The sequence below is a fragment of the Rana temporaria genome, chromosome 1, assembly GCF_905171775.1.
Source record: "Rana temporaria chromosome 1, aRanTem1.1, whole genome shotgun sequence".
Lineage (NCBI taxonomy): Eukaryota > Metazoa > Chordata > Amphibia > Anura > Ranidae > Rana > Rana temporaria.
Genome location: NC_053489.1, coordinates 334,063,317 through 334,087,989, shown reverse-complemented (window position 1 = coordinate 334,087,989; position 24,673 = coordinate 334,063,317). Strand labels below are relative to the sequence as shown.

Sequence of the window (24,673 nt, the reverse complement as noted above, 5' to 3'; positions counted from 1 at the left end):
TTCAGGCGAGGACATAAGGATGGAAGAACAATGTCCTCATTAATGTAAAAAGCCGAAACAAACTTTGGAAGGAATGACGGCTGCGGCCGTGGCCGCGGCCGCAGCACCACCTTGTCCTTGTGGATGACCAAGAAAGGAGCCTTGCAAGACAAGTCCACCAGTTCAGAAACCCGTCTGTGCCAATTCATCTCCTCACACAGAGATGTAAGCCTTCCACCTACGATGGTAAATCCTCCGTGAAGTAGACTTCCGTGCACGTAGCATGGTAGAAATCACAGAGTCCAACAGGCCTCGGCCTTTCAGCACCTGGCTCTCAGCCACGCCGTTAAAGCCAGCGACTATAAAGCAGGGTGAAAGATAGGACCCTGCGACAGAAGATCTTCTCTCAGGGGTAGACGCCAAGGGACGTCTACCACCAGATGCACCAGGTCCGCGTACCAGGGACGGCGCCGCCAATCCGGGGCGATCAGGATTGTTGGTATCCCCTCGGCTTCCACTCTGCGCAGCAGGCAGGGAAGAAGCTTCAGAGGAGGGAAGGCGTAGATTAGGCGACCCCATGGTGCCACCAACGCGTCTGACGCGTCCGCCCACGGGTCTTTTAACCTGGCCACGAACCGTGACACCTTCCGATTGAGACGGGACGCCAGAAGATCCACATCTGGGAGTGCCCCATTTTTGGCACAGACTCCGAAACACTTCCGGGTGTAGCGACCATTCTCCTTGGTCTAGCGTTTGGCGACTTAGGTAGTCGGCCTGCCAGTTCTGCACCCCCGGAATGTACATGGCCGACAGAGCCGGAACGTACCTTTCGGCCCACCGGAGGATGCAGCCGTCACTGCAGCCGAGCTCCGTGAGCCCCCTTGATGATCGACATACGCCACAGCCGTGGCATTGTCGGACTGGATCCTGACCGGACGGTCCTGCAGACACAGAGACCACCCGGAGCTCCAGGACATTGATTGGTAGGCGGGACTTCTCCTGAGTCCAGCGCCCCTGGGCTGACTGGACACCCCAGACACCCCCCCAGCCAGAGAGGCTGGCATTCGTCATGACCAAAGTCCAATGGCATGGCAGAATCGATTTCCCGGTCCAAAGTACCAGAGAGGGAGGACCTAGGGAGGACCTGACCAGACGGCTCACCCGGACCTGGCAATCCAGAGACGAAGGGAGCTTGTCCCAACGCGACAGAATCTCTTTCTGTAACACTCGAGTGTGGAATTGAGCATACGGAACCGCCTCGAAAGAGGCCACTATCAGTCCCAGAACCCTCATGCAAAAGCGAAACGACAACCACTTCTGGGTCGCCAACCGCTGCACCGCAGATCGCAGTGTCTGTAGTTTTTCCGTTGGGAGGAAAAATCTCGCCTCAGAGGAATCCAGGACCAACCCCAGATACTCCAGCCATTGAGACGGTACCAACACTGACTTCTGGACATTCAGTAGCCAACCGAATTCCCGTAGGGTCTGGCAGGTGATAGACACATCCTCTTCTAACTCTGAGCTTGAGGAAGCTCTCAGAAGAAGGTCGTCCCGGTATCCTACAATAGCGATTCCGCGCTGCCTCAGCAGGGCCAGAATCGGGGCGAGCACCTTGGTGAAAACCCGTGGTGCCGAGGCCAGGCCCAAAGGGAGGGCCACAAATTAAAAGTGGTCCTCTCCGATCGCAAAGCGCAGAAATCTTTGGTGTCTTGCGCATATGGGGATATGCAGGTACGCGTCCTTGATATCCAAGGATGCCAGAAAACCCCCCTGATGGAGTGCCGCCACTACAGAGCGAACCGACTCCATCTTGAACTTTTGCACCTTGACAAAACAGTTGAGGGCCTTGAGATCCAGGATTGGACGGACCCCTTCCTTCTTGGGTACTACAAACAGATTGGAGTAAAACCCCTGAAACCGTTCCACTGAAGGAACCGGCACAATCACTCCCCTGACCAGCAGATCCTGCACAGCCCCTAACAGGGCTTCCGGGCGTTCGAGGAAGCTGGAGGTTGGAAGGAAAAAATCTGTTTGTGGACAAGAGAGAAACTCGATCTTGTACCCCGAGGAAACTACTTTGCAAACCCATCGGTCGAAAGAGAGGACCTCCACCGAGCCGCGAATTTGCGAAGTCGGCCCCCCACCCGAGACACGGGCGGGGGCAGACCTTCATGCGGAAGCAGGCTTATCCGCAGGCTTGTTGGGCTTGCGGTACCAGGGGCGCTTCTGCCCTTCAGCGGGCCCCTTAGCACCCTGGAAACGTTTCCGGGTGGGCGAAAAAAATGTTTGGGGGCGGTAAAGGAGGGCCCCTGCTTACGGCGAGGCTCCTTACCTTTACCAGACTGTGGGAGCAGAGTGCTCTTACCTCCCGTGGCATCTTTTATGAGGTCATCCAGAGATGCCCCAAAAAGCCGTTCACCCTTAAAGGGTAAGTCCACCAAGGCCTTTTTAGAGGACTGGTCCGCAGAACAACACAACACTTCAGCCACACAAGGCGGCATAACACCACCGTGTAGGCGGAGACCCTGGAAAGTAGGGGAAGCGTGTCTAGGGCCGACTAGAACTGGTCGGCCAGGTCCACACAGAGCTCCGAAGCATTCTGCGCCTCCAGCTCCTGCAGAAGCGACTTTGCTCGTTCGGTAAGTGTCTGCGACACCAGAGCCCCAGCCAAGACCGGTCTCACCGCCGACCCCACCACTGTGAACATGGAGCGGGCCACAGCCTCAGCTCTCCTATCTGCGGGGTCCTTAAAAGCGGGAGCCCCTTCCACCGGCAACGTGGTAGCCTTGTTCAGTCTGGACACAGGGGGGTCCACTGACGGAGGAGAGATCCACTTTTTTAGGAAATCCTCAAAACGAGTAACGTAAGAAAAAAACTTTCTGCGGCCGATCCCATTCCTTGTACAATATTTTGTCCAGATAAGGAACACTTTCGCGGTGCGGGGCGGCTTGCGGAACCCAAAAGGGACCGGCATCTCTGATAGCTCTGCCGAATCCTCAAGTTTTTGAGTATCCCACACCGCAGTGATAAGAGATCCAAACAAATGCATTATCATGCGCTGACCCTGATGCAGAGTCATCCTCACTGTCAGTGTGGGCTAGGCCTGCATCTTCTGACATAACGGAACCAGGGCCGGACGCAGTAGCAGGGCACGATTCCGTGTCAGAGACATCCCCAGAAGAAGGTGGAGGGAGGGGCGCTTTTTACCCCCCTTCTGGCCACTAGCCGCTTCAATCCTGGCAACAAACGCCTCAAGGACTGCCGGCATAGCATCCATGGAGGCCGCAGGAACAGGGGCACTAAGGCTTAAATCCGGCATGTCTGGGGGAGAAGCCTCCGGTTCGGATGCCATGCTGACCCACTGCCACCCTTGTACTGCAAGGCAAGACCCACAGGTCACCCTCCCGACCGCAACAGAGAGCAGGGAACCCCCCCAGAGGACTCACCACCTGACCAGGCTGTACTGCTGCTGTGACTGCCCAGTGCGCTGTCCGTGCTGTGCCGTCCTTAAGGAAGTGTGCTGCAGCCGTTCGCGCCATTATTCTGGCCGCTGGAGGCAAAACGCTCATCCAAAAGGGCCGCCGACATGCAAAAATTAGCATGCGGGCTACAAGAAAATGGCCGTCAATCATTTTTTTTTAAAAGCAGCCATCACCGGCAAAATGGCGGGCGAGCACATTGTAAAGCACAAACCGCGCCAAACACACCGTAAAAAACAGCCAACATGCAGGACCCCTTTAGCCCCCCCCTCCAGCACACACGGCAGCAATAAAAAAAAGCAAACAGCACCCGACAGCAGCCCCCGAACGGAGCCTCCCAGGCGGACCCCCCACCTCACGGCCGACCACCCAAAATGTTGGGAAGGAGGGAGAGAGGAAAGTAGGCCAGACCCCCGATCGACCTCCCCAGAAATGCACCAGCCGAACCACCATGCCACGGCAAGGGGAGTGCTACTTACCCGTCCTGCGACCACCGGCTGGAGTCATTCCAGACAGAACCATCTTCCGCGCAGTTATGGCATGGCTGTCGGCCCGGCACACTGTGACACGGCCATATGTGTGCCCTGGAGCATATAGCTCACCGGCCACCCCTGGAGTAATGGGGCATGTCGTGGACAGCCCAGCGCGTAGCTAAAGGCCGGCACGCGCTCGATGGCCGAACATGGGGGGACTACAAGGATCCAGCCTGTCACCCAATCGGCAGTTGATTGTAGATCCCAGGATCCAAAAATGCAGGAATAAAATAAAACAAAGCGGGAAAAAAAAAAAGCAAAAAATCCTCTAGAGCACATGGGCCCAGAAGAGCTATGTCATCTCCTGACACTAGGCAGAAAAAACTGGGGCTGCAAAAAAAAAAAAAAAAAAAAAAAAAAAGGATTGTTTGTACTGCTTGTTACGAACTGGGGCTGCATGAGGCAGAGAGAGGGATGTACCCGGGGGATCCGCCCCCTGGGAGGTACTGTGTGAAGTGTTTTAACACTTAAAGTGCCGATTTCTGCCTAGTCAATCTCCTAAAAGGAAGGATAATACCCCTAAGGTCAATTGCTGCTGTGTCCGTCCATGAACGGAACAGAAATAGGTACGTGTAAATCCGCGTCCTTAAAATCGATGGAGGCTAAGAAGTCTCCCATCTGGAGCAAGGCTACTACCGAGCAGACTGACTCCATCCTGAAGGATTGGATTAACAGATATTGATTCAGGAATCTTAGGTCCAAAATTGGCCTAATGTCTCCATTTGAATAAAAACACAGTGCCTCTTTTGGACACTGGAACCTGTATGATCACTCCCCGATGCACCAACTGCTCTAGTGCATGAAAGAATCTGGTTTCTTTTTGGAGGATCCGCGGGAACATTTGATATTAAAAACCTCTGTGGCGGAAACCTCCATAAGTCCAGCTTGTAACTGCAGTACACTTTTGAGGTGACCTACTTGTCCTGCACCACCGTTCTCAAAGTGTCTGCGAATTGGCGCAGTCTTCCCCCCCACCCAATAGAGTGGGGGCATCCCCTCTAAACGAGGACTTTGTGCCAGGTTTAGAAAAGTTCTGGACCCAGGTTTTTTTTTCTTGCGGCTTGCCCCTGGCCCCAGCGCCCTGTTGGTAGTGGAACTGCCTTGGCGCTGAAATACCTGAGGAAGTCCCTGAGGTTTTAGGATGAGGGACGCCTGGTCCTTTTTACTGGAAGTAAAGAACTCTTTCCTCCGGAAGTCTTTTGGATGTACTTGTCCAGTTCATCACCAAACGTTTCCCATGGAAAGGGAACCCTGCCAATAACTTCTTACATGGAAACTCATCTGACCAGTTCTTAAGCCACGCAAGTCTGCACATAGACAGAACGTTATGCTGCCTGTAACATCCTTCAGCATGACCGGTTTGGTGGTGGGTCAGTGATGGTCTGGGGAGGCATATCCATGGAGGGACACTCTGCCATTAGTCATCGCGATAAAATCCTTGGACCCAATGTCAGACCCTATGCTGGTGAAGTGGTTCCTGGGCTCCTCCTGGTGCACGACAATGCACGGCATCATGTGGCAAGGGTATGCATCCAGTTCCTGGAGGATGAAGGCATTGATGCCAGTGCAAGGCCCCCATGCTCGCCTGAAAGTAAACCTCTGGGAAATGATGTTTGTCCATCCGACGCAGCCAGGTTGCACCTCAGTCTGTATAGGAGCTCAGCAATGCCTTGGTCCAGACCGGGGGGGGGGGGGGGAGCAGAAAAGAGACCCATGGTAACTCTAGAGAAGCTGCAGAGATCCAGAGCTTAGGTGGGAGAATCTGTTCACAGGACAACTATTCGTCGTGCACTCCACAAATCTGGCCTTTACGGAACAGAGGCAAGAACAAAGCTATTGTTGAAAAAAAAGCCATAAAGAAGTCTTGTTTACGATAAGCCATGTGGGGAAAACAGCCAACATGTAGAAGACTGTACTCTGGTCAGATGAGACCAAAATTTAACTTTGAACCTAAAAGCAAAACAATATGTATGGTGGAAAACTAACACTGCACATCACGATGAAACATGGTGGTGACAGCATCACGTTGTGGGGATGCTCTTCTTCAGCAGGGACAGGAAAGCTAGTATGGATGGAGCCAAATTAGAGCTGCACGATTCTGGGCAAAATGAGAATCGCAATTTTTTTGCTTAGAATGAAGATCACTATTCTCTCACGGCGTAAAATCTTTTACATTTATACAAAAAAAAAAAATGGGGTAACTTTACTGGCTAGTTTTTTTTCCCAAAAAAAATTGCATTTACAAAGACTGCTGTGCAAATACAGTGCAACATAAAATATTGCAACAACCGCCATTTTATTGTCTAGGGTCTCTACTAAAAAAAATGATATAATGTTTGGGGGTTCCAAGTAATTTTCTAGCAAAAAAAATAATGGCCCAGATTCAGGTAGATTTGCCCATTACTTACACATGAGCTGCTCAGCTGAATTTCTCTGCGCTGGAGCAATTTTGCCAAATTGCCACCTGATTCAGGAATCGTTTGTTCAGTTAATTTGCTCCTGTTTAAAGGCAAAGCTGAGGGCGCAAGGCCGTGCAAGTCAATGTGGGTGTGCCCCTATGTAAATGAGGAATTTTCGGCTCAGCAGAGGTTTGCGCCGGGCGCACGCATGCGCAGGTAGAGCGCTGCCGTCTGCGCATGCGTCAAACTGCGCCTAGCATACTTTCAGGGCAAATCCTGCTCAGCTGCTTGCACTGAGCAAATAAATAGGAGCAGACTTGCGCAGGTTCTTTGCTGAATTTCATCCTGCTTTTTCCTACCCCCCCGAGCAAGGAAATTCAGCCCATTTTCAAGAGATGGCACCTCCCAAAGGGACTAAAAAAAGGAAGGCCAACTTTGTGGCTGCGGAGATGGACATCTTAATTGCTGCACTCCAGCAACATAAAGAAGTTCTATATGGTGCCCAGCGGGCAAACACCACCGTTGCCCAAAGGAGGGCTATCTATGAAGCCATAGCCCTGGACATCAATGCCCTGGGTAATGAAGAGCGTACCTGGGATGACATCCAGAAAAAGCTCAACGATATGAGGCGCAGGGTCCGGGATAAACTGGCTCTTATCAGAAAATATACCGGTGGCACGGGAGGTGGGCCGCGATGTAAGATCCGGCTAAATCATGAGGAGGAGCTTATTGCCCAAACTTCCGTGCAGGAGCAGGTGGAGGGACTTGAAGGGTACGACTCCACTGTTGGGAACTTGGGGACTGGTAAGTTATTTTTGTTTCATATCTGCTGTGCATCATGGAAGGGGGTAGAAGTCAAGATGGAAGTATTATTTTTGTTTCATATCTGCTGTGCATCATGGGAGGGGGTAGAAGTGAACATATTTGTGGGTAGAAGTCAAGATGGAAGTATTATTTTTGTTTCATATCTGCTGTGCATCATGGGAGGGGGTAGAAATGAACATGTGAGCAGTGTGTTGCACCAGCAAAATATTTCGTTTTGGTGTCATCCACAGGTGGTGATGAGGAAGATGAAGCTGGGCCGTCTTCGGCTGCGTGTCGACCCAGCCCATCCATACCAGAGCCAGGGGTCCAGTCAGGCCCCATGGACGTTCTGTCTATGCTGGTCCAGGAGGAGATCCTACCGGGGCCAAGTATGGTGGAGGAAGTGGTTTTGGAGGAGGATTCCTTTTTCCTCATCCAGGAGGACTCTGGCTCCCTCCAGGAGGATACCACCATCCCTGGGCAACCCACCACCCCCCCGCCCAGCACGTCATCCCCCTCCAGGGCAAGCCCCTCCATTGTGGACCCCTTCCCTTCTCCCGCTGTCCGTGCCCGAGCCTCTCCTCCCAGGAAGGCTCAGTCCAAAACAAGGCATATATCCTCCAGCCTCCGTGACGGTCTGCTGGAGGAGCAGGCCCTGCAGACCCGCCATATAGGGGACATGGTGGGAGAGGTGCGTCGTCTGGCGGACAGCATGGCATCCACCTCCACCTCTGTGCAGCATGCCCTCACCCTGCATGCGGACCGGGACAAACATGTCTCACAGAGCCTGGGGGAAATAAGTGGCAACTCCAAGGCCATAGTCACCTGCTTGGTGGCTCAGGAGACCACACCCGCCTTATTAAGCAGGATGGCAGCTGCGGTGGAGGCCAATACCGCTGCTGTGCAGGCCAACACCGCTGCAGTGCGGGAGGAGGGGAGAATGACCCACCGTCATCAGCGGGATACCACCACCCGCCAAATGAGGATGTTGGCCCAGACCAACACCATCCTCGCCCGCCTGGCCAACGCCATGGAGGGCATGCAGCCACCACCTGCGCGGAGTCTGGAAGTAGGGGTTGATGCTCCCCCCCCCCCCCTCAATCCCCACCCCATGCCTCCTCCGCACCACGGAGATTGAGGAGCCAGAGCCGGGGCATCCTTGGCCCAAAGAAAAAAACAAAAAAATAATATAATTTCTACATTTTTTTTATGCACAGAATATGATTTATTTATTTTTTTGAGATATGCTCAGGATATGAGCTTTTATATATATTTGTAGTCCCTACACACGGTGAGGAGTGTATACTACAGTGTGACTGGTGTGTGAATGGGGGGGGGGTGGCACTCCTGCTGGAAAAGGGGTGTCACCCTCTGCCATGTGAAAGGTGTATGAATGGACAGCAACATAATTGGAGCCTTGACGCGGCGTTGCTGCTCCCTAATACCATGGGGTATTGTTGGGTCTAATCCAATTTGGGGTGCATGTGTCGGGTGTGTGCTAGGGACTACAGTGGTGTGCATACATGCATTATACTTGTGACAAGATCAGGGTGTGTTTAATGTGCAAAGAGACGTTCCACAAGACCATTCCGGATTGCTCTTCCCTCAGAAGATCCGGTAGTGTTTCTTGGGGGGGGGGGGGGTTGCATGGTTCCCCCCTGATTTATCCAGACATCTGAATCGAGATTTAAGGATGCCAAATGTGCGCTCCACCACCGCACGGGTACGTGCATGGGCTTCGTTATATCTTTCCTCTCCTGGTGTTTGAGGGTTACGGAATGGGGTCATCATGTGAGGTCCCAGGGCATATGCAGAGTCACCTGGAAGGGAAAAGACAGGAGGATGTTAGTCGTGCATGTGCCCCTTGTGATGTGTGCATCATGGGGGGGGGGGGGGGCAGTCATACCTGACACCCATGTCACTCACCAATCAGCCAGCTGTCTCCATACATGTTCTGGTCAAACTCGGTTGGGATGGGGCTGTGTCGGTAAATAAAACTGTCATGGCTTGACCCTGGGTGTTTGGCATGGACATGCCATATGAGGCCATGTGCATCCACAATCATCTGCACATTTATCGAATGCCAATGCTTCCTGTTGCAGTAGATATGCTCGAGGAGCCGGGGGGGGGGGGCGTAGTGCCACATGGGTACAATCTATTGCACCCACAGTGCGTGGAAATCTGGCTATTGCATAAAAATCACTGATTGCCTTCTGCCGCAGGTCAGCCGTGGTTGGTTTGATAAATTGTGTGCCCATGCGTCTGAGTATTGCAGGGATCACTTGGTGCACACACCTGCTCATGCTGGATTGGGACATCCCCGCCACCATTCCACCTGTGCGCTGAAATGAGCCACTTGACAAAAAATGAAGGGTTGCCACTACCTTCACCAGTGGCTGCACTGCCTGTCCCCGATGGGTCGGGCTGCTGATGTCATCCTGCAGGATTGTTACCAACTCAAGGATGACTTCAGGGCTGAAGCGAAACATGCGATACACCTCATTATCACTCATATCAAAAAGGTTGTAGCGCCCTCTGTAAATCCTCTCCCGTGCCCTCCTACGAGTCGGCTCAGTCAATAGAATATCAAGAACCATAGCTGCCCCTGGCATGTTGGTGTGAGGTCCCGAAAATGTGGGTGCTCTGCTTGTTCAGCTCGTCTGTCTAGGTGCTGCTGAAGTTGCGCGCTCCTTCAGATGACATTTGGCCATCTTTTGCTAACTTGCCCCTGCTTTTAGCAGGAGCAAGTTTGCCCGGGGAAAAAAGCTTGCGCGCTTCCAGCGCAAGATGCGCATCACACGCGCATGTTTCTGAATCATCGGCAGTACCTAATTTGCATATTCGCTGAGGGAATTCCATGAAGGCGCAACTTACACCCCGCGCAAAATTGCGCGCAAATTGCGCCGGAGCAGCTAGGCTGCGTGCGCGGGAAAATGGCCGCAAAACAGGCTTAACTGGTTTACAGAATCAGCCGCAAATTTGCATGGGAGCAAATCAGTACTTGCGCCGCGCAAATCACACTTGCTCCCGCGCAAGTGCTTCTTGAATCTGGGCCACTGATTTTAACTTGAAAAGAGCTGTCAGAAAAAGGTTTGGTGTTTAAGTGGTTAAACGTTCCTAATTTACATACAGAAAAAGTCAATGTTTAGACTTAACTTTCCACTGATAAAGAATGTTTTCAAAACTTGGCAGATTGCCCAGACTGACTTTTGGCTGAGAGCAGACAGGAAATTCTTTGCATACCAAAGTGCAGAGAGAAAATTATTTTCATGTCAAAGATCATGAAACCCTGTGTCAAGAATTGCAACGGAAAAAGATTGCGATAACGATTCTCGATTCTTGACGATCGTGCAGCTCTAAGCCAAATACAGGGCAATCTTAGAAGAAAACATGTTGGAGAGTCTGCAAAAGACTTGAGAATGGAACGGAAGTTCACCTTCCAGCAGGACAATGACCCTAAATATACAGCCAGAGCTACAATGGAATGGTTTAGATCAAAGCATATTTATGTGTTAGAATGGCCCAGTCAAAGTTCAGCCTAAAGAGGAATGGAATAAGGAGGGAGTGAACAGGGGATCCTCAAGGGAATTCTCAGGTATCCATACATGAGGGCCTTGCTTTCCACCAAGAACAATTCCATCCAATAAAACCATTTTTTTTTTCAAGATTTCATGCTTGTTGTGGGAGGAAACAATAAGATCTTCCATTGAGCTGATCTTTTTGACTTTTCAAATCTACATGTGACTGCGGGAGGTGAGGGGTCTATCAAAATAATGCAGGACTAGGCAGCGTTCAGGTGTCTGTGTATTGATTTTAGGTAGAACTTAACTGGTATAGAAGAGAGGTGTAACAAAAAGGGTGCAGGGCTCATCTGAATAGTGTTGTCTGTAAATTTGAGAAATTTCTCTAACCTTGGACCACAAGGGCTGCAGCTTGAGGCAGGACCAGGTGGTGTGGAGGATAGTTCCAATTTCAAAATTGTAACACCAACAGTGGTCATTTACTTCAAAAAGGATAAAAATTATGATGGAGGGACGGTGTTTTGTAGCACCTGAATGTAATATCCGTTGGCATTCTAAGAGTCTGGTAGAGACATGAGTGTTTCCCACCGTGGGCCAGTATTCATAAGAGATAAAGTGAGATGCTTGGTAGATTTTGCTATTTGCTATTTTAGCAATAGGGGGTGGAATGGACTGTCTCTTGAGCCTGGAGAGAAAGCAAGATTGCCTATTATCAGATTCAAGGGTGATACAACTAGGGAGACCATATTTCTCTCTGGCCTTGGCACACATTTTCAAGTTTTTTCAGATGTTAAGGGACTTTTGGGTAACATCAGGGTAGGCTATTCAACAGAACCGTGTAAATGTATTGATTGAACACAAATTGTTTTACATCATCATGTCTGCAGCAGTCTGACCAAAGGCAATGATGGTGTCGCTTTAGTCTTGGGCATTTGTTGACCCACACGAATTAAAAAAAAAAATCAGAGTTGATTTTTTTGTAGCAAAAGGAGATGAGTGTGGTATGTGCAGACGCAAGGTTTAAGAACTTTGGAAGAATGGACAGCTTGATATTATACCATTCAAACTAGGAAAACATTGCAGAGTCTCAATTTTGGAGCAGGTTGTGAAGCAAAGAAAGAAAATTAAGAGGAGGAAATATCGCTTTCATATTGGCTCGGAAGTGGGTACCCAAGTATTTAATGGTCACACTGGTCCAACGGAACTTAAAGTTCTTTCAGAGAGACTTGATTTGTTTTGGAGGTGGTTCTATCCCTTGAGCCTCGGATTTTTGGATGATTTTTTTTTGTCCAAATGAGAACTTCCCATAGGAGTTAAAACTTTGCAGGAGATAAGGGAGGGAAGTGTGATCCTATGATTTCATTTGGCAAGGGGTAATACCCAATGATGCAGAGAGCATTGCAAACGTAAATATTAGAGCTTTGTTCTCTGCTACAATGTACTGTGAGTGCAGGGCACCATTGTGAACTGCCCCCAAGAGGGTGAGCCATGACACCCTACAATCACAGAAGAGAGTAAAATTACTCGGTTTCATTTAACCCAAAAGAGAACCAGCATCAGACCATGGATTAGAGAGTCTTTGGAGGACAGCACTTAGGAGGAGGTAAATATCAAAGGCAAAGCTGCATTTTTACTTTTAGAACAGATAGGTTAAAAAAAAGAAAAAAAAATTGGCGGAAGTGGAGAAAAAAAAAAGGGAGGGGGTGTTTTTCAGACGGGGGAAGGGGAAGAGCCTAGTGACACGGTCAACGGACGTTCATCCGTGTGAGGAGATCGCTATACTGAGCGGCTTGTAAGGCTATGTTCAAAGGCTGTATCTGAAGAGGGGATTCGTGAGTGCATCTGCTTTTTTGCTTTTGTCCATGCTTAATCTGTGAGTCACAGTATTGCACCATATCTCTTTACTTTTTTTTACTTTTGAGTTATATCGCCCTGAAGCAGCAAGGCGTCCTCATATGCTGTGCCATTTGGAAAGAATTTAGCACCAGTCCACACTTATTAATCTGAAGTTTCAAGGTGTCTGCCTGTGTTTTGTTTGAAAGCTCAACAACACGTCAGCCTGTGATAGCAAGTGGGTGTGGAACCCTTTCGTATTATAAGTACTACTACTCAGAACTAGAGGTCGACCAATATGGGTTTTTCTCTGGCCGATGCCGATATTTGGAAATCGGGGTGGCCGATTACCGATACATGTTGCCGATTTTTGCGGCCGATATTTTAGGCCGATTTTTTTTTTCTTTTCTCCTTCATCTCAGAAAATCTAGGGTGGAGAGGTGGGGAGGACGTTATTGTTTAGGGTGGAGAGGTGGGGTGCAGCCTATTAGTACCTGTCAGTGCCCACCGGTACAGCCCATCAGTATCCATTAGTGCCCACCAGTGTAGTCCATTAGTGCCCACCAGTTCAGCACCTTCTCACCAGTGCCCACCAGCACAGATTGCGTCCACACAGCACAGATCGTCATTGACCCCACACAGCACAGATCGTCATTGACCCCACACAGCACAGATCGTCATTGCCCCCCCCCCCCCCCACAGCACAGATCGTCATTGCCCCCCCCCCCCACAGCACAGATTGTCATTGCCCCCACAGTACAGATTGTCATTGCCCCCATCGTCCGTGTCATTTACTGCCAGTCTGCCACCTCATCAGTGCCACCAGCGAGCGCTCCCAGCTCCGTTCCATCCCCTCCCCAGGCCAAAGACGGCACCATTCGTCCCCTGACATGCTGCACGCCTCGCCTCCAAACTACAAACCCCAGAATGCAGCTCGGCGACCAACAGCCAATCGGCGGCCGCTGCCGACGACCTCCACTGGAAAAAAAAAAAAGTCAGACAGCGGCTGTGGTAGCAGCTGTTTAGAATAGACGCTGGGCAAGGATTTCCAGCCAGCACACCCCTGCCTCCGATCCCTCAATATCGGCCCTTTTGTGCATAATAATCGGCCGATGCCGATTTCTCTAAAAACGGCCGACCGATATAATCAGTCGACCTCTACTCAGAACTGGACATTTGCTACACTTGAGGTTGTTTTTTGCACTTATGGATCATCTCACAATTTATTTGTTTTTTATTGTGGTTTCTTATTGATACCCTCCTGAGAGTGTATTTGGTATCAATTTTGCACATATTTTACACATATCAGCAAAAGTTGATTTCAGCGCATCACTATTTTTCCTTTTTTTGTTTTTCAGACTGTTGACATATACCATAGCATTTCTTGCTCTATTACATGTGGTGTTGAGATTTTTGTCAAGATTTGGTCAGTTTAAACCGCAGGTCTAGAAATACCTGTCGATTTGTGGCAACTTACCGTTGGAATCTGTAGTGGTTTGGGGAAACACAGGTTGGCTCACATCTTTCTGAAATCGGGGAGGAACCGTTACTTTTCTTTCAAGCCTATCAGAGACAGTAATACAAAGACTATTTCTCAATTAATATAAATATTCTTTTCCGAAAAAAATTACACTTGTAAAATACAGTTGCATTGCTCAAACTTAACTAGCCACATCTGCCGAGAAGATTTCCAGAAATTATGAAAAAAAATTAAGCCGCTTTGAAAACTGCATTTTATTTGTAATGTTCTGTTGACCCATTAAAATTTAACACGCATTTTGTTACAAAAGAGATCTGCAATCAGTTTGCATTCATTTGGTATCAATGCTTTGTAACAACTAGTCCCATAGTTTTCCATGGGGATTACTGCACACATGGACAATGAAAGCACCTGACAGACAGCTATACTATCTGATGTGACAAACAAAGTGAAAAAAGATGATTTAAGCAAATGTGCATGCCAAACGAGTCTCCAGTTAGGCCTGCATCAGCAAAAAAATGAAAGGAACCCGTGTAATGAGTATTAACAAAAGTGCTACAGAAGCACACGCAAGCTTGCTTCCCCCAGCTACATGAACACAGACAAATGTAGTAAATATCACAAGCACAGACTCTTTGTTAAGTATATTGCATTTCAAAGATTTCCTTCTATTTAAGCAAACCACATGCCTTTTTTAATGAATGCAATGTACTGAAAAATACAGTAAGCATATTAATTAGAAGCAGTGTTCATTTTGGCAGCAAATTTCGATTTAGTTTTAGTCTAAGGCCTTGTACACACGAGGGGACAGTCCGATGAAAACGGTCCGCCGGACCGTTTTCATCGGACATGTCCGCTGGGAGATTTTGGTTTGATGGCTGTAAAAACCTAATATGTTATTATTTATGGTATTGAAGTATGAACATTCACTACAGACTTTTTAGTCTTTTGACTAAAATGGCATTTTAGTTTTAGTCCCATTTTAGTGTTGACTAGGGTTCACACATGTGCGGTCGTGGGTTCGTGCCTGGGGTCCGGTGCGTTCCTGTACATCGGTTCAACTGCACACAAAAGACGCACCAGACTCTTTTTCCATCCAGACCACGACTGCCTCGGACATGTGTGAACTGGCTCCATTAAGAGCATGTGATGCGAATTGGATGCAGGGAAACCTGCATCCAAGTCACATGTGTTAGGCTAAGCAAGGGTGGATTTAGAAATTCAACAAGGATGTTAGAAATAAATTAACAGACCTGTAAAATGCAAAAAGGAAAATTTCAGAATACCTACAAATTACATATACATATTTTCTACTGACATCGGGGTGTCAGGAGCTGTAGTTGAGGTCTTAGGGGCTGTAGCGGGGGTGTCAGGGGCACACTGGAACAGGGTGGGCTATGCTCTGGGAGCTTCAAAATGTCTGTACAGTACTTAGAAAGTACTTTACATACACTCGCGAGTAAGGACATACCCGTGAGTGTATGTAAAGTGAGTGTACTTAAAGCGGGGTATGCCCAGGGGTCAAGTCCTGTGGAAAAAAGTGTGGGAACTCCCACCCAAGATCCACTCCCCCCACCAAAAATAAATAAATGATACGCTCATATGCATAATTACTAAATCGCATGTTTTTTTTAAGCAAGTTCTTTCTAAATCCCGCGATAACTCGCGGCAGACCTCTGCAATGTCTCCTGGGAAAAATTACAAAAGCTCCCAGGAGACATTGCGGCATCGAGGAAGTGACGGAATACACTGCCTGATGAATCCATATACAGGAAGCGGCCAGTAACATAAAGGATTACTAAGGTTCGCCTGCCCCTGACAGTGACTCGAGCTGGGCATCGCCGCTTAGTGAAGGATTGGCTCGGCTGCTCTAGTCCTGCAAAGGGAACTGCGTTCCTGCTGTGAAAAAAGTGCAGGGACTCCGTTCCCACGCCTTCCTGCAGGACTTGAGCCCTGGGTATGCCTGTATATATAAAGCTATGTGGCCTTTTTAAAATATAAAAAAATATATCCTCATTTAGATCTATATTCATTTGTGTATTCCTACCTGCTAATGGGTTGGTGCCTCTGCCCCGGCAACTCCTTTAGAAGCCCTGCTCCATACACCGGGGCTGCATGTTGGGGACTAGGGTCTGCTGGTGGCCGGCCACTCCAAACAGTTCCCTTTCCATGTACAGATGGCATTAGAGGCTTCTTCATAACTCTCTCAGGCTGGGGTGCAAAACCTGGTTTCCTAAGCATTGCCTTTGGTTTACCTGTAACAAAATATTAAAATTTGATCAGGGAACACTGAAAAGCACAGTCAAACAACGTACAAATATTATAAGATACGAAATCTCCTGGATGAAGTATGCATTTTTTTATTATTTTTCAACCAAACTTGCAGCATTTTCATTAATGTGAGCTGAAAACAAAGCCAGAACTTATTAGTGCCACACTGTACAAAATATTTCAATTACAATTAGCATACTCGGCTTAATTAGTAAAACTAGATTTCTGCAAGAGAGGCTAGCTCTAAGCCTCACTCTGCAATATACATCATGGTTCCCCAGACACTGCCTGCCCCTGCTGCAACACATCTAAATCATGCAAAACGGGTCTACGATTATAGCTTGCATAAATCGGTAAGTGTATTTATTCAATTTGCAGAAGACACATTATATGCAGGAATAAACAAAACAAACACACACACCTTAATGCATTTTGCATGCTAAATGCTTAAAAGCAATTAAACCCCCCCCAAAAAAAAATTCAGATCCTGTTCCCTTTAACCGGTTAAAACTCGGACCACTATGCAGGTTAAGGACCTGGCCCCTTTTTGCGATTCGGCACTGCGTCGCTTTAACTGACATATGCGCGGTCGTGCAATGTGGCTTCCAAACAAAATTGGCATCCTTTTTTCCCCCACAAATAGAGCTTTCTTTTGGTGGTATTTGATCACCTCTGCGGTTTTTATTTTTTGTGCTATAAAACAAAAATAGAGCGACAATTTAAAAAAATTTTTTTTTTTACTTTTGCTATAAAAAAATATCCCCCAAAAAAATATACATAAAAAAAATGGGTTTAGGCCGAAACGTATTCTACAGCTTTTAGGTAAAAAAAAAAAAAAAAAAAAAAAAATCGCACTAAGAGTTTATTGATTGGTTTGCGCAAAAGTTATAGCGTTTACAAATTAGGGGATAGTTTTATAGCATTTTTATTAATTTTTTTTTTTTTTTTTACTAGTAATGGCGGCTATCAGCGTTTTTTTTCGTGACTGCGACTTTATGGCGGACACATCAGAGACTTGACATATTTTTGGGACCATTGTCATTTTCACAGCGAAAAGTGCTATAAAAATGCACCGATTACTGTGAAAATTACAATGATGGGGTTAACCACTAGGGGGCACTGTAGGGGTTAAGTGTGACCTCATGTGCGTTTACTGTAGGGGGGCGTGGCTGTACGTGTGACGTCACTGATCGTTGTTCCCTATGACAGGGAACAGACGATCACTGACACTGCCACAGAGAAGAACGGGGAAGGTTTGTTTACACTCACCTCTCCCCGTTCAGCTCCTGTGACCCGATCGCAGGACACCGGCGGCGATTGGGTCCGCAGGCGCAGTCACAAAGCGTGTCGCGAGCGCGACCCACGGCTGGGTTCTTAAAGGGGACGTACATGTACGCCCTAGTGAGAGGAATCCGTTGTGTGCTTGCGGAGCTCAAACAGGTACATTCTGCCAGTGTTTTTTTTTTTTTTACAGAGCACAGGGAAACTTCTTATAGCAGGACAGAGTGGATGGCAGCATTTAGTAGAAGTGCGTTAACAACCACTTTAATTGAGAAACTAAAATAAAAAACTATGAGTGAACACTTAGTGTGTACAATGCATTAAGGTTATTCATAGCCTTGTTCCAAAAGTGTCCGCAGTGTCTGTGCAGAGGTAATGATCTTGGCAGAAGTGCTTTTTCTTATCGGAGCTTTCTCAATGACGGATAGGATAAACATCAAAAAGCAGCAGAAAAAAAGGGAAAGTTCCACAGAATGAAGCACAGTAGTGAAATCACCAAGGCTATAGAGCAGGAACACTCAGGCAAAGTGAGGAACTGCACTGCCGTTTTTCCAGGAATAAACTTGGACAGAAATTTTTTGAATTATCTGTAAAAGCCTATTCTTGGAGTACAGTATAGGACACAGGCTCCTTAAAACAGACCCTGGGTTATTCAAGCGATTGGACACTCATAATAATCCCTCTCACTCCCAGTAATTTTCATTATTTTTTTTGTTATTTTTTTAAAGAAAAACACCAGTAGCCTTTGCAAAAAAGATAAAAATTTGACTTGCCTGCAATTCCATATTTTGGAGTATTCAAAGACCCTGGATTTTAGGATGCTGGCAAGGCTTTCAAAAGACCCAACTTCAAAATGCCGCACCAAGAACCTTGTGTCTGAAAGCTGCACCTGCATAAGACTGGGCAGCCACCTGGTAAAACCTAGAAAAAGTTATGAACAAAAGGACCAGGTGGGGCCTTACACAGCTGGGTTACAGAGGCCTGGTGTTGGAATGCCCAAAATACTCCCGCTGATCTGGAGCAAAGAATATTTAAAAGTGCAGGAAGAGATTTGTATTTGAGAGTGTAAGCTCTAGCAATCAGTTTTATGATCGATTGAGCAATGTGGGATTTTAAAGCAGGGTGCCCCTTTTGAGGTCCTGAGGATAGTAGAGCAATCTGTCTGCTTGAAGCTGTTGCTTTGAGTTAGACTAATGACTGACTGCATCCAAAACAATGAAGAGAGATTTCCTTTTGATGCTTTGGAGCCGGGCACAAATATGGTAGGACTATGTTCTCATTGATGTAGAAGACTGATACCACAGACAGAAAAGGATGGCCTTGGGTGAAAAATACCCTTGTCATTGTGAACAAGGAACAGCACCTTACAAGACACACCAACTCGGACATCTCCAACAGGCATGACAGCAACCAAAAATGACACTTTGTAGGAGAAATTGCCTAAACCAATATCACATTCGGGTTTAAAGGGTGGTTTCTGTAGGGCATGGAGAACCAAGAATAGATCCAAAGGAAGCACGGGGTGCTGAAAGGGTGACTTGATGCAAGATACACCTTGAATAAAAGGTTTTCACAAGGGACAGCAAAGCCAGAGGTCTTTAAGAGAGAATGGACAAGGCCAAAAAACGGTCCTTTCAAAAGTTCTTAAGGCCACGTTCTCCATTATGGCGTCAAAATTGGCAAACATAACAGCCTCAAAAGAAGCCACTATAAGGCTCCATACTCTCATGCAAAAGCAGACCAAAAAACAATTCTTAGGGCCAAGGGTCCAAACAGGAGCCTGAAATGTCAGCACTTTTTCCACGGAAGAAACACCCTGGTCTGAGCCATGTGAAAGATTAGGCCCAACTAATACAAGCGATGGGAGGGGTCCAATGCAGAATTTTGGGGATTGAGGATCCACCCAAATTCCTGCAGTGTCTTCAAAGTCCATTGGATGTTGTAGAGAGGGTCTGTGTGGAGCACTACCACAAAAGGAGATTAAGGTATCCCACAATGTCGTCCATGCAAGAACTCCCTTTGTTGTAGTGTTGCAAAGGCAGACCAGGTCCAATTCCTTTGTTGGTTTTTGGGATCGTAAACAAGTTGGAATAAAACCCCTGGAACGAGAATAATCATTCCCAAAGAAAGCATCCACTGAAAGCAGCGTCAAGAGGTCCCAAAATCTCTGCAGAGAAACAGGAAGTTTTGAGGGCATGAAGCGGAGAAAAAGGCCCAAAATCCCAGTCTGCACCCCCAGGACACAACATCTCAGACCACAAGATCCAAAACACCCAGAGTCCAGGTAATGGAACTTGAAGTGGGGACGCCCACTCATTGTGAGGACTTGTCCTTTGAAACCGTGGCCTGGGATGGATGAAAAGGGGGACTTTCAAAATCCATGAGTGTCAGACTTTTCCACAGTAGCTTTACTAGGTTGAAGCACACTTCTACACTTGTAAACCCTTACATATACCCAGTGAAGTGATTGGCCTCAGGTGATACACAGAGATTAAACAAAATTCACCTACATAAGCTGTACCTGTTTATCTACAGCTGTCTTTCCCCAACATCCATTCAAAGTGCACAACTTACACAACTCTGAAAAGCAGGGGGTGGGAAGCTAAAGTTACATCAGTGAGGAAAACTTTGAGTGCCGTTTGGATGTGAAGGGACACAGCCCCTTCACAGAGCACATAAAATAGGAACAGAGCTGTGGCTGTCAATCACAAGCTATGCCCTCCCTTGTCACCATGTTTCTGTTGGTGTCAAGAACAGAGCAGCAGACAGAAATGACACTCAGTTCTATGGTACAAACTATAGAGAGAGATATGCTTTGTTCATACAGTCTTTCATGTCAGAGGTTTACAACCACTTTAATAAAAAAGGTACCGTATATACTCGAGTATAAGCCGAGTTTTTCAGGGTGAAAATGCCCCCCTCGGCTTATACTCGAGTCAGTATACCTGAACGGTGGGATGCTACTCCGCATGGCGGCAGCCACTTATAGGCCGCGGCTTCGACCTAGTCTTTAGATCCATTGGCCATCTTGCTCCTCCCGACCTCTTTACCAGCACTGTATCCCGGCATCTTGCTCCTCCCGACCTCTTTACCAGCACTGTATCCCGGCCCTCCTGGTGTCTGGCTCCCTTTACCAGGTCATGTACAGGTCCCACTATAACAATGCGCTTCCTGAATTTCAGTGATAACACACAGTGCCCTCCCTGAGATAATTTAAAATTTGATAAATTGAATAAAATTCACCCACGACTTGATTTTTTTCTAAGAGATTTGTCGAACTTTATATCCCTGACCAGAACATCTGTGGACAAATACCTTGTCTATTTCACAGCCCAGCTGGGATTCAAGCAGTATATTCCCAGTAAGAGGGCCAGGTACGTATTGAAGCTTAACAAGCTCTGTGAAAGCACCACAGGATATGTGCATGCCTTCTGCGTGTACGAAGGCAAAGACTCCCAGCTCCAGCCCCGAGTGTCCAACGTATGGGAATACGTGGGAAAATTGTCTGGGAGTTGACATTCCCACTGTTCCAAAAGGGGTATCACATTTACATTGACAATTACTATAACAGTTTGCCCCTTTCCCACCATCTATACCTGGAGAAAACTTTGGCCTGCGGTACAGCAAGAAAAAACAGCAAGGGGTTCCCCAAAGCATCTGTACAGCATGTCCATCATCTACGACGATACCTCTGAGGAACTTCACAGAAGATGCAGTCCCGTTCAAAAGCCTGGCAGTATCCAAGAGTACAATAAGTTCATGGGGGGGGGGGGGGGGGTGATAGATTTAAATGATCAAATGCTGCAGCCCTATCAACACGAACGTCCCTTTTTCTGGTATAAAAGAGTAGCAATATACCTTTTCCATTTGGTCATTTACAATGCATGTCACCTATCAAAAAAAAAAGAAGAAAATTCCCAACACCTTCTTCAAATTTATTGAAGATATTGTCATTGCCCTGATCCATCAGCAAGGACCCCCTAGAAAGCATTCACTCAGATTGTGTCAGCAGACTTCATGAGCGCCATTTTCCTGACAATGTTCCACCATCAGAAACCGGAAGACAATGACCAAAAAAATTAGTCCATATTATGTAATAGACTTCCATTTCCCCGTTCTTAATTTCTATGCCGATTACTCCCCTGGTGCCTCAACCAACCAGATCACTGCCTTCCATGTGAACTGACCCTGGCCTGTTCATAGACTATGCCACTGCCTGCCGTCTGTATTATTTATCTGCCATGTTTCTGCCCTTCACGTGAACTGCCCCCGGACTGCATCGACTATGCCTCTGCCTACCGTGTATTTCTGCCCTTTACCTGCACTGACCTCGGCCTGTTGAACATGTTTTTTTTTGCCTGCCACTTGGACTGATTTACATATGTGAGGTGCTTCAAAATAGTGTTCTGGGTTGAGAAAAACAGTTTTTGGTTTTCTCTTTGTTTTGTTATTTTCCAGAGCAGGGTCTGAAGTCTTCAAAGCAATTTCGGTGGCAGATGCCTTTACTACTGTCCCCATTATTTCCTGACCGAAGCCAGACAATATCTCTGCTAGTGATATATTGAAAATTAATTCTGCGCCAATTAAATATAATAAAAGATTATAAAGCTGCTCCTCTGCAAATAATGTGTATTACTTGATTGATTGTTGTGAAGAATAAAAGGGCGCTAGACTAAATTGCAATTAATGGTGAATACCTATCTACAAATAAATATACCAAAAATTAATTATATAATAATGAATATACATTCAAATAATATGAGGAGTCCATAACCATATTGAATCACCAATCGGTGTGTGAAAAACAAAAGACAGTTCCAATATATATGTTGCAATCGATCCTACAATAGATTTTCTTGACAACTGTGATAAATCTTGCTTAAAGGTGATATAAATCCTTCACCAGACATCGATAGCTGCCGTCACCCAAAGTGCACAGAAAGTTAATGTGCTTACCAGATATACCTGACCTCGGATTAGAAAGAAAGTCAGATAAAGCGTTCACAGGATTGTGCCTGCACACATAGCAATATGACAGGAATATGTCAGAATGCCTTTTCCTCGGAGTTACAGGTTAGATATGCAAAAAGGAATGAGAAAAGCCCATTGCATAATACGGTTTATTGAAATGTTAAAATATAAAAACGCTAAATGGCCTCTTGCATTAAAATGTGCCTACCCAGCACTGGGGCTGCAGGCTTGTGTGTACAGCTCCACTTCCACCTCCGTGGTGGCGTGCATTCCACCGGCCTTCAACTACAACCACAGCACCGGAGATGGTGTCGGACAAACACATGACCAGGTACCACTGCCGACGTACGTTTAGTTTGTTTACGGTTTCATAATATTTGAAGTTTATTCATTATTATATCATTTATTTATGGTATATTTGTAGATAGGTATTCACCATTAACTGCACTTCAGTCTAGTGCCCTTTATTCTTCACAACAATATCACTGCTAGCACTGACCCAGGACTTTTTATGGACTATGTGCCTGGACCAATACTTTAGCTGTACTGACCACATCTCTGTCTGCACTAACTATGGACAGTGTTCCTACCTGAACGATCCTTTTACTGCTGCTGACCACATTCCTGCCTGCTACCTGGACCAATGCTTTGGCTGTGCTGACATTTCTACCTGTACAGTCTATGGACAGTATTCCTGGCTGCAGCCTGTTTTGCTGTCCCTGTCCACGTTCCTGCCTGCTGCCTGAACCGATGATCTCCTCTGTGGCCCACTGCACTACTAAAACCACAGGTAATTAATTATTTGTTTACCCTTTACTCAGCAGAATGCATTTTGGTGTGTAATTGGTATGTACATGCTATGTGTTAGAAATATGAAGGGCCTTCAACAATGTGATAGATTGGCAGAAATGTTATGTCCCTAGAACACCTGGAGGTGCTACTTGGATGTTGAGCCTCTATGTGGTTGGGCTGTGTAAAAGTGTCACAGATGTGGTATCGCCATACTCAGGAGGAGTAGCTGAATGTATTTTGGGGTGTAATTTTTGCTATGTACATGCTATGTGTTAGAAATCTCGTATAAATTCTCAACCTTGTGTAAACAAAATAGGTTTTCATTTTTTTCCCCACATTTTCCAAAAAACCTGAGGAAAAAAAAAAAAAATACATGTTCAAAAAGACTCATGATGCCTCATAGAATATACCTTGGGTTGTTTGCTTTCCAAAATGGGGCCATTTTGTGGGCGTTTCAATTGTCCTGGTGCTCCAGGGCCTTCAAAAGTGTGATGGGTTGTCATGAAATTATGCTCCTAGAAAGCCTGGAGGTGCTACTTGGATGTTGGGCCTCTGCATGTGGCCAGGCTGTGTAAAAGTCTAACACATGTGGTACCACCATACTCAGGAAGAGCATCAGAATGTATTTTGGGCTGTAATTGCAAGTATGCATATGCTGTGCGAGAAAAAACGTTAATGTCGATATTGTGTAAAAATAAATAAAAGAAATAACATAAAAAATTTACAACTTCAAAAAAATTCACCATGCCTCTTAAATATATTGGATGGTCTACTTTCCAAAAAAGTGGTAATTTGTACTGTCCTGGCTTGTTAACATCTCAAGAAATTAGATCGGCCATCAGTACCAGTGTTAATTTCGTTGACTAAAACATTTGTCAACTAAAATACGACTAAAACTAAATACAATTTTGACATCAAAATTAACATTGGTCTGTAGTGAATGTTCATACCTCAATACCATAAATAACATTAGATTTTTCTTTTCAGCAGTATATAATGAGTTTAAAAATTGTAGAGAAAGGTTAACTAATAAATTACAATTTAATTACACCCATTAGATTTTAGACGACTAAAATGTTTTAGTAGACCAAAATGTACTGGAGATTTAGTCGACTAAACACAACCAAAACTAAAAAACAATTGCAGAAGATTAAAAATGGGACTAAAACTAAAATGTAATTGAAATAAAAAAAAATAATTACAACTTGAAAAAACTTGCCATGCCTCTTAAATGCCTGAGACTGTCTAGTTTCCAAAAAATGGTGGTAATTGCACTGTCCTGCTGTTTTGGGGCCTCAAGTAAATCAGGACTGAACAATTTTCAAGTATA

General features: G+C 46.5%; 1 protein-coding gene across 2 annotated transcripts in view; it reads right to left on the bottom strand.

Moving 5' to 3' along the window:
• Nucleotides 1-24,673, bottom strand: part of TDRD7 (tudor domain containing 7) — a 165,111-nt gene that overhangs the window by 83,281 nt on the left and 57,157 nt on the right. The window contains exons 4-5 of one of the 2 annotated variants that reach the window (XM_040361045.1): nucleotides 16,076-16,283; nucleotides 14,026-14,135 (exon numbers count right to left, since the gene is read on the bottom strand). In XM_040361045.1, coding sequence (XP_040216979.1) covers nucleotides 14,026-14,135; nucleotides 16,076-16,283 — 318 coding nt within the window. The remainder of the gene's footprint in view (nucleotides 1-14,025; nucleotides 14,136-16,075; nucleotides 16,284-24,673) is intronic. The other variant, XM_040361050.1, reaches the window with a different exon arrangement.